This window comes from Eublepharis macularius, chromosome 12, assembly GCF_028583425.1.
Source record: "Eublepharis macularius isolate TG4126 chromosome 12, MPM_Emac_v1.0, whole genome shotgun sequence".
Lineage (NCBI taxonomy): Eukaryota > Metazoa > Chordata > Lepidosauria > Squamata > Eublepharidae > Eublepharis > Eublepharis macularius.
The window spans coordinates 32,351,104-32,361,652 of record NC_072801.1 but is presented as its reverse complement, the minus strand read 5'-3'; the positions used below and the strand labels follow the sequence as shown (position 1 = coordinate 32,361,652).

Below are 10,549 nucleotides of genomic sequence, written 5' to 3'. Positions count from 1 at the left end.
CCAGATGAAACCCAAGCCAGAAAGTGGGCTGAAAGTTGGGGTAAGATTTCTTCCTTCTATGGTCAAGAAAACCAGAATCGAGTATGTAGAAGTATGCGACCATTTGTCTAGGCTACCAAATCAAGCTTCTCTCAGTGCACAAGCAGGCACCGCCCTGCATAGTCACCCAGAAAGAGGCTGAATTAGCTGTGCCTTTCCAAAGAAGTCTCCTGGGAGTTGGGGAAGCGAGAACTCCATAAAAATTTCAGCTCTGCAGAAATGCTGCAGCCGGATGACATCTCATCCCTGTGCACAGAGGGTGGGGAGGCCCTGGGGCCGCAGTTTGGCATTTCAGGGTGTAAGGCAGGACCGAAAACACACCACCGAGCTGAAGGACAAAGTTGTAGCATTTATTACCATTTACAAACTGTATAATTGATACAAATGTTTTAACCAATAACAATATATGAATATCAGAATATATTACAGCACATTAAAACATCATACAGGTTTGCAAACATACAGAGCGATTTTGGCTTGTACCATATTAAACTTTTTTACAAAAAAGTTGGGGGTGGGTGAGAGAAAGCTTCAAGGCCTTTAAGTTGCCTTGGTCTGTCAGTTTTCTTGGTATGTACAAAGACAATGAAAAGATGGGAAACCTTTTTGGATTGAAAATGACATGATGCTGCTTGTAAGGTCAAAGTTCAGTCTCGGCCAACAGGAAGAGAAACACGGTACCAGAATGAGGATGCATTTCTGACCATGCCAACTACCCTCTTTAGGTGTTTGGTACTTCCTTGTAAGAAAACACTCATTAACTCTGAAGCAATAGTGAGCAGCTGGAAGTCCCAGAGGCACATCCAACCCACTGAGAGGTGGCCAGATGGCAACCCAGAGACGAACAGGCACCTCTTGCTGCAGAATTTGCCTGCCATTGCCAACTCTTTGTGGAATGTGACTTGGAAAATACAGGCTGCTGCATTGGACCTCTCCTCCCCAAGGAGGGGAAGGAAACACTCAAGTCCCCTCCCTAGATTCACTTCCCCACATTTTGTGCAGAAACTGTAATGTCCCTAGCCTCCTGGTACACCGGAGGAGGTTAGCAAGCCTTTTCTGAGGCTCCCTGCAAGCCTTCATCTCCTAAAACTAATGGCTCCACTATGAAGGGCTGCCTGCAAATTTAACAGGATAAAATTGCAAACTGCCCTTTGAAGTTTATTTTAGAAGCTTCCTAGGGAACTCTGCAGTGCCACAAGGTCCCTTGGCAAGGTTTTGGTTTTCCAAGCACAGCTACACAGGGTGCAGGAGCACCTTCTGGGAGCTGCTCACTTTGTCAGCCAACCTGGACTCTTCAGGGGCTGACTCCTGCTCACTACCAGTGGCTGAGGAGAAGCACCTGGTGACCGCAAGCCAAGGGCCTACCCAACTAGTTCTGGGAGTCCAACAGAGGGGGCTTTAGATTTCCCCTTCTAACAGCAGCCCCCATTTGAGGAACATCTGGTGTTGCTGTAAATTGCAGCCCCACTCATACTATGCAAGATCCAACATACCCCAGCAGTACATTCCAGGCAGAGCCTAGCAGCCCTGAAAACAGGGTCTGTTTTAGCAAACTCCTGCATTGTTGTGTCAGCATGTGGCACAGAGGAGGCAATTTGAATTGCCAGATGGCTGAGCATGGACAACGCACTCCTTGCTACATGCAGCTGGCTTTTGCTTGCCTGGCTCAGTAGATCCATCCACAAAAATGGATTCGAGGCAGGAGCGTAGCTCAGTGGCAGAGCATCTGCTTGGCACACAAAAGGCCCTAGGGTTCACCTCCAGTTGAAAGGATCATTTAGCAGGTGGCATGAAAAGACCTCTGCCTGAGACCTGGAAAGACAGAGGCTACTGCTAGTTTATTTATTTTATACTCTGCCTTTCTCCTCAATTTGGTCCCAAAGCAGCTTACATCCTTCGCCTCTCCTCCATTTTTCCAAACAACAAGCCTGTGAGGTAGGCTAGGCTGAGAGTGCATGACTGGCCCAGGGTCACCCGGCAAGCTTCCATGGCAGAATGGGGGAATCGAACCTGGGTCACTCAGACCCTAGGGTGTCACTCTAGCCACTACACCACGCTGGTTCTCTAGAGGACAGTCAGAGGAGACAAGGCTGACTTTGATGGACCAAGCATCCATCAGTTTCATGTGATTGCCTTGGAGGGGTTGACTGCTTCTGACATTCAACCATAGAAGGAAATTGGGGTTTAACATCCAGGGTACCAAATGTGCTTGTGTCAAGTTAGCCCTTTCTGCCACATAAAAAAGGAAAACATTCATTGTGGATTGCTTTTTCTCCCGTTAAGAAAAAAGGTGAGAGGGAATCCAAGCAGATGGCAGAATAAAACTCTTCCCATTGGAAGTTGTGCGTTTCCACCTGGCAGTTTTGAAATACAATTCAGCAGAGGAAAGGATAGTTTTGAATTCCCGAGTGAAAAACCACAAAGCCCCCCTCCCCACCTGACACTTCAGCAATATCAGTTACAAAGTTTCCCTTCCAAAGGCACCATATTTTTGTCTTTCAAACTAAGCATACGAGAGCAAACAAGAAAATCTTTCTTTGCCTTAGACACAGAGAGAGAGAGAGAGAGAGAGAGAGAGAGAGAGAGAGAGAGAGAGAGAGAGAGAGAGAGAGAGAGAGAGATGCAGACCAGAAGAAGCATTTCTTTCTCCAGGAACTGATTTATGAAAGGCTTGGCATGAGAGGTTTGTGGCCATCTCTAGGCATGCTAACAATTTGTGTCACAGTTACATGAGCCGGAAGTACAAGGATCTTGGCCACAGAGACTTCTGTGAACTCAACATGCATCTTTCAACCCCCAAAGTGGCTGAAGTTGCCACAGTTAAGGTTCCAGGGTTCCTGACCTCCAAGTTCCATTCCTTACAGAACCCAAAACTTAAGGGGGCCCTGCCGGTGCTACACTTTGGAATCAGCTCCACATGTATACTGCTGACAGCTCTCAGTCAAGGAAGCACCGCTCCTTTTTTGGAGACAACCCAGCCAGCCGACTGTTCCATCTCTGACACTGGCTGGCCAAGCGCCCCTAAGAAAGCGACTGGTCTCCCCCACTGCTTGCTCCTCAGCATCTATTAGCTAGAGATATACAGTTCCTGAACACGGAGGGTCCATCAGTAGCCATTACGACTAGAAACTGTACTATGGGACTTGCATACCCCCAGCAAGGGATCTTTAAGGATGTATTTTCAGCAATTCCACAAATACCAGGCCAGCAAATGGGAACTGGGGCAGCAGATATGGTTGATAGGTGAGTCCAGAGATACAGATGCAAATGAACGAAGACGTGAAAAAGCAGTGTGACGCTCCAAGCGATGCTGTCCCAATAAGTAAGTGCTTAGACATGGTGCTGTCGCAAAGTCTCTCTTGCTATGAGGGGAAACGAAGAGTCTCTGTCTATTTCAAAGTGAGGCTCTAACCACCAAACCACAGAGCTGTACTGAAAGGGCGCTTAAAGGCCGTTAGCCTGTAAGAAAGAGAGTGAAGAACAACTTTTTCAGTACAGGTCTGTGGTTTAGTGGTTAGAGCATTGCTTTGAAATAAGAGATTCTTAGTTTACATGTGTCTTATTTTAAAAGGAATGCTCTCCCCACAGCGAGAGATACTCCATGACAATGCCACACCCACTGTAGGGGTGCAGCCCAAGGTGAGTTGGTGACGATATGGCAGCCGCAGCTGTTCTTTCACCTTGCACAGAAACATTCACCTCCCTAAAGACACTGCAGACTCCGGGAGCCAGCTGGGGCAGCCCGGCCCGAGAAGGGCTCAGCAGTCTGCATCGGTGACCAAACAGCAACGTACGTTAGCAGGGCTGACCCATCCCTCTCTGCATTGCTCCATTGGCAACACCATGAGCCTTGGGCCCTGCACAGGGGAAACAGATCTCATATCGTAGCAGAATATTGCGGCATCTTAAGGACTACAAAATTATCGTGGCAGCATCGTTGGGGAGCCATGGCCTTTCAGGTGCCCCAAGTTTCTTTGGGGTTGTGATGAACAGCAAGCTGGTGGGGCGACTCCCCTGGAATTGGTCCCTTAACGTGCAATAATGTGGTGCTCCTCAATTGGCACCCTGTGGGCCACAGCCCCTTGGACCTTCCCCTGGCACTGCCCTTGCCCTGCCAACCCAGTTGCCTCCCTTCGTTAACAACACAAGGCCTAGGCAGCAGCAGCCAGCCTTTGCAGCTGGAGGAAAGCATCGCACCTACCCCTGCTCCCTTTGCACGCTCCAGGCAGTGGGGCTCTATCCATGGAATGGGAGGCTGGAGTAGCAATCTTGAATTTGGGGGAGGGGGAGGACAGTGGGGGTGGGGGTGGGGGACAAAGAGAACACAAGAGCCCCAGCCCCACCATGTGCTTCTAAGAACCGCAGACCCTGGACCCTGACATTTCTCTGTTGGCTCTGCAGATCCAGTCTCATGCTGACTGAGGGCACCGATGGAAAAAGAGAGGGGGGAAAAAAAAGATTCACCAAGAAGGGCTGCAGCTTTTACACATACGCTGGCATGCAACTACATGAGCACATTTTTGTTTTTTTAAAAATTAAAAAATGGGGAGACACATTTCTTTAAAAATACACCACTGGAATTGTTTGAATCTTTTTGCTTTTTTCTTTCTTTCTTAAATTAAATCAGGTCAATCAATAGAAAATAAGTATGTATAATTTCCCCACCCCCACTGTCCTTTATCTACACATCATATACTTATTTATAAAACTGAAAATCTGGCCAAGAAAAAAAACCCCACCCACCCAGAAAGAAAACCCTTCCTTTAAGTCAAAGCCGATGTCGCTGGACCCCCATTCACCATTCCTTTGCGCCCCCTGCTGCACAAGGGTTGCACCTGGTGGCAGTTCGAGGAGCCATTCTGCAGGGCCCCAGGGGTGGGGTTGGCGGGAATGCTCACGGTGGTGGTGTTTGAACTGGGAGAGCCGTGGGAAGGGGTGGCAGGGCTGGGCAGCGAAGAGGAGGTGGTGGCTGGCAAGGTGGCCGGGCTGTTGGCCTTGTCGCTGACGGATTCACACTCTGAGGCTCCGCTGGTGTTGGTGCATTCCGAGTTAGCAGGCTGGGAGGAGAGTTTTAGCCTCTTGCAGGCGGGCTGGACACGATACTTCAAGGGAAGAGGGCCATTCTGTAGAGAGGGAGCAACTCTTTTAACAAGTCTTAATTTGACAGACACACACATGTAGCGGGGCATGAACTTCAGTTTTCCTTAGGGGTCCCAGCTCACTTGCATGCAACCTACCCCCAAACTGTGGGCTCACCCAACTGCAAATCACAGATTCACCAGTACAACCCACCAATCGCAGAGCTGAGGCTTCAAGTTAAGGGGTCAATACAGACCCTTCTCTTCCAGAAACCAACAGAGATATGGAGTCTTCCTCCCGCTTAAGGTCATTCCCTCACCCAGGATAGTAGGATTTGAGTCCAGTAGTGCCTTAGAGACCAACCAGATTTTCAGGGTATGAGCTTTCAAAAGTCAAAGGTCCCTTCCCCCCCCCCCCGAGTCTCTCAGACAACAGCACGTGTTCCTCTTGTCATCCGTCCTATACCACTGCCATTTTGTTTATTTATTTACTTACTTTATATCTTATCTTTTCTCCCCATTTTCCTCTCCTCCATTTTATCCTCTCAAGAAGCCTGTGAGGCTTAAACAGAGTGACTGGCCCAAGGTCACCCAGACAGCTTCCATGGCAGAGCTGGCTGGGGCAGGTGCCACATGTATGCAGGCTGGGTCAGGTGCCACTGGCAAGATACTTCCCACTTACCTGCCCCCACGAGAACCTCAGCCCAACCACCAGCACTCCTGGCTCCATACCAACTCACAGGTTAACCAAATCAGGGGGTTTTTTGGCCCAGAAGTCAAAGTCCTGTCTTCTCAATCCAAGTAACTGCTTGGGGTAGCACAGTAAGGAAGGTGGCAAGACACCACAAGGCTTGGCTCGCTCCAGGCTCCAAAGCTGCATGGGAAGCAATGGGCATCCCCATCTGGGCTCACCACTCCACCCCACCTGTGCCCAAGCCCCAATCCAAACACTATGCCTACGGGGGGGGTGGGGGGAGGGGGGAGGTTACGAGTAAGAAACCACTACCTCCTGCCACCCACTAGGGTTGCAAGCTTCCAGGCAGGGCTTGGAGACCTCACAGAATTACTACTAATCGTTGGACTACAGAGCTCAGTTCCCCTGGAGAAAATGGCTTCTTTCGAAGGTGGCCTTTGTAGCATTATAGTCTGGCAGCCCCCCTCTCCAAACCCTTCCTCCCCAGGCTCCACCCCCAAATCTCCAGGAACTTCCTAACCCTGAGTTGGCAACCGTACCACTCACATACAGGATCACAGGGCCACAAGAGAAGCACCTGGTTTTGCTCGTGGAAGCTGTAGATTGCTTTTAAAAATGTGTCTCTCAGATTGCATATAAATCCCTTTTCCCGTCTAGCCAAAGGCTACAGCCACACTTGTACTGTGGGCTGGTTTGTGGCTTTATTGGTTTGTTTTCAATTGTGAGCCAGGTAAGTTCCCTACATGTTGCACCCTCCAAAAAATAGTATTTTGAAATACTGGTATACTACTGCTAAAAATGATCTCTGGCTGATCTGTACAAGCACATACATACCCACAAACCCTTTACCAGACTACTGACCTTCACCCCACAGACCTGTGGAAAAGGAAGGAATCTCAACCACTGCAGGCTTGCTGGCCCTCTTGGATAGTGGCTGAGTCTACTCCCTCTGACAGCCCATTTCTCAGTTGTGTATGCGATTTTAATAATTTTTTAAAAATCTGAAGTGTTACATTTCAAGCTCTTGTGTTGACAGGCCAAAGTTTAGCATCTGCTAATGGCTTAGAAAATGGGTTCCATTGGCACGGCCTAGTGACAGCAGTCTGTCCTGTACGACAGTCTTGTTCAGAGTGAGGCTTCCCTACTCACCCTTCGCCACGGATAGATGTAAGTGATGTCCATGAGGGTGTAATATTCCTTCAGAGGCTCATCTTCATAGAGAACTTCCACCTAATAGAGACAATGACACAGTTAACAAGTCACAGGTCTTCAGCATGGATACTCTTCCTGGGCACGGATGGCAGGATCTTGAGCACCGGAATATTTGTTGTTATACAAAAATACTTTGTGGCCCTTAAGTTTGTGAAGATAGTGCCCCTTGACTTGCAAAACAAGAATGAATTATACCGATTAAGCAAACGAATGTGTGTGTGTGTCCAGAGGTTCATTAGGTTGTAACCAATTTATGGCAACCCTTGCTGGATTTTTCAAGGCAAGAGACTGATAGAAGTGGCTTGCCATTGCCTGCCTCTGCACAGAGACCCTGGTCTTCCTTGGTGGGCCCATCCTACTCAGCTTCTGAGAACTGATGACATCAAGTTAGCCGGGGCCCTCCAGATCAAGGCAAAAGTAGACCAACAGCCTACCAGTGCTGAGACTGGAACATTACTTAGTAACGCAAGCTTATTATGTGGTCTGTAAAAATAAACTAGTGTGCCTCAGCATAGATAGTGCAATTCTTTCCATGTTAAGAGACAAATCAGTTCCCACACTTCTGGGATTTGCAGTTAGGAGCTTCTCAGTATCTTCCATTTTGGAATTCAGTCGTTGAGTAACAAAGGGCATCAAGAAGACACTTCCCATTTCTGACAACAGTAAGTACTTATTTTTTATTTGAAAAATGTACACCACACAGACTCTCAGTCCAAAGACTTCTGAGGCTGCTTATAAACAGCCAATAACATTAATATATTTTTCTAAATCAATAATAATCAATAATAATCAACAGCTAGTAGCAAAAATTCCGGTTAAAACAGTCAACAACCAGAGAAACCTGGGGTGGAGTTTCCCTTCCCACTTCTAACATGAACAACACAAAGTCCAAGTGAATCTAATTCCTAACATTAAAAACTAACAAAGCAAGGCAGCAGGTGAATGGCTGTGGAGACGAAGCTCCAAAGATAAGGTGCCACAGTGGTGAAGGCCCTGTGTCTACAAGCTACCTCCCTTGCTACTGAAGGTGGGGATGTACAGATACTCAGAAGAAGAATGTAACAGGCAAGTGGGTCTTTTGAAATATATCCTGGTCCCAGGTCACTTATGCTTTAAAACCTTGACATGTCCAATTAGACTTTAAAGCCCTGAGTTGTGTCCTGAAGTGAATAAGGCAGTTTGTTCCTGACAGTTTGGACCAGTCAGCAGTTCTGCACCGACTGAAGCCTTGGAACAATCTTCAAAGGCAGCCCCACAAAAACTGCATTGCAACAGAACAAATGGGATGTGATCTGAGCATAGATAATGGTGGCTAAATCTGACAAGTCAAAGGAAAGCCAGCCACAATTAGAATGAAGCAGTATGGGGGTGAAACAGTAGAACCACATCTCCAGTAGGCACAGGCTGCTTCCAAATTCTTCAGGCTGTCAACCTGCACTTTATGGAGGAGAGCAACTCCAACCTGAGCAGGCCACCTTCTTAACACCTCAGTGACAATTCTCAAAACCACAGTACCTCAGTCTTGTCTGGATGGAGCTTCAATTTGTTAGCTCTCACCCACTGCATAACCACCTTCTGATGTTGTCTCACCTGATGCAGTGCCATAATTCACGGTACAAAATCTTTGGGTTATGTCTAGGTCCACCACAAGGACATTCAATCAGCATAGGGTCCCTGCACATCTAGGAACTGCATATTCAGCTGGTAACTGACAACTCACATCTGACTGAAAGTCTCCACAGGAGACCCAAACATAACCTGAGGACTTTGTGACACGGCACTCATTTCAGAAGGAGAAACAGAGCTCCAGACAATCTCTGTTCCCATGGGTCAACAGAGAAGTGAAATAGCATTGAGGACAAGACAAGTCCCTCAGGGACTCCAAGGTATCAATGCCAGAGGCCCAAGGAGGATCTCTTCTACCAACTGCTCATTCTGGCCTCCTGGACAGAGCTGAAACCACCAGGATGTAATTTCTTCAGTCACCAGAAACTATAACTGTTTACAAGCAGATAACAGGCGCATATCTTGTTGATCTGCATATATTCTACAGATAGCTGCAGTTGGGTTCCTTGAAATATGACCATGGACATGCCTGAGACAAGTAGCACCTTTGGATCTGGAGCAGGTGCTGTGCTTCATTGCCACTCACTTTGTATTTGCTTGGAACATCCATCTTGTTCCGGAGGAATTTGGCCAGGTGCATAATAGTCATGGCTGCAGGGCAACGGAGGAATCTCATGCTGTTCTTCTTAAGAGAGAAAGAGAGAGAAGGCTTTATTGCAGTTGACCAGGGCCAGAGGGAAAGGGTGCAATGTATATCAAAGTCAATATAAATGTGCCAAAGTCGATGTAAATGTGCTGAAAGAAGAGGGAAAGGGAACAGCTAAGAAGGGTCACAGGCAAGAGGCACCAGTGCAGTATAGTTAGGAATGTGTTTGGAGAATGAATTTGAAGATAGAAAGGAAGACTGAGACGAAAAGTGGAAAAAAGCAAGACTGGACAGACAGTGCACAGCTCAAGGGCTAATTCAAGTTAAATTTCAGCTCCCAGAACCAATTTGCAATGCCATGTTAGCCTCAGAGAACATACAGCAACAACGGAGATTGGAATGCCTCTGCAGTGAGGAACCTTAACCCACTCACAAACATCAAACAGAAATGGAGAGCCTCTAGGTCAGAGGACAATCCATTTCAGTCTCTGCACCTCTCATGTAAGCAAGGACATTTATCCATGACATTCATCTGAGATGCAAGCTCAGGGGGCGCAGCTACCATGCCTGCACCCACCTTGTCACCCAGAAAATGTGGTGTGTATATGTAAGAGGTGGGAGAGACACTGCATTCCTTGCAAGGGCCACACAGGGAGAAAACTCACCTTGTCCTTCTCCACACTCCTGTTTTCAACAGTCCCTTTGTTTTCTTCTCTGAGAAAGAACGGACAAGAAGGGAAATGAGCAAAATATACACATATACAATGGACGGTTTGCTCTGCCTACTGAAAAGACAACTTGTCGTTGACTTTACTAGGAGACATCAGGTGACTCTGGCCTCTTTGTACCTAGAAACTGGGGGATTCTTGCAGAAGTTTAGCCAAAGGGGATAAATCACAGCCAACAGGTGTGACTGTGCCATGGCACCATAGAAACTTACAAAAATTGTTTGGGTTCTTCCCCATGGGAACTGTAAGAGTAGCGGATCTCAGTTCTCTCACAGAATTACAATTCCCAACGTTCTGTTTTGAGGGGCAGGGGACTGCTAAACTGGTTCCAAATCTCTTTGAATATGCCTAAATTAGATTGCTGAGCTTGAGTTTTCAGGAATACACCCTGTGAGTTAATACTATGAAGACCATTTGGGGTTTTTTTTTAGCTAGCACAAAGTACCACAACTTGCTCCTTCTGCTTTCCCAGAGAATGAGGTCCAGTACCTCTGCAAACTCGCTTTATAAACTAGGCTTTTGAATAAGTGCTCCAAAACCACTAGCCCACAAGAATTTTTTATTAGCCCCCTGGCTCACATATGCT

At 47.4% G+C, this 10,549-nt stretch overlaps 1 protein-coding gene across 3 annotated transcripts in view; it reads right to left on the bottom strand.

The window, feature by feature from the left end:
• Window positions 1-368: 368 nt before the first annotated feature.
• The window catches only part of PCGF2 (polycomb group ring finger 2), a 39,963-nt gene continuing 29,782 nt past the window's right edge, over window positions 369-10,549 (bottom strand). For 2 of the 3 annotated variants that reach the window (XM_054993255.1, XM_054993254.1), the window contains 4 exons: window positions 9,901-9,949; window positions 9,176-9,274; window positions 6,961-7,041; window positions 369-5,162 (listed from right to left, as the gene is read on the bottom strand). In XM_054993255.1, coding sequence (XP_054849230.1) covers window positions 4,803-5,162; window positions 6,961-7,041; window positions 9,176-9,274; window positions 9,901-9,949 — 589 coding nt within the window. In that variant the 3' untranslated portion in view covers window positions 369-4,802. The remainder of the gene's footprint in view (window positions 5,163-6,960; window positions 7,042-9,175; window positions 9,275-9,900; window positions 9,950-10,549) is intronic. The other variant, XM_054993253.1, reaches the window with a different exon arrangement.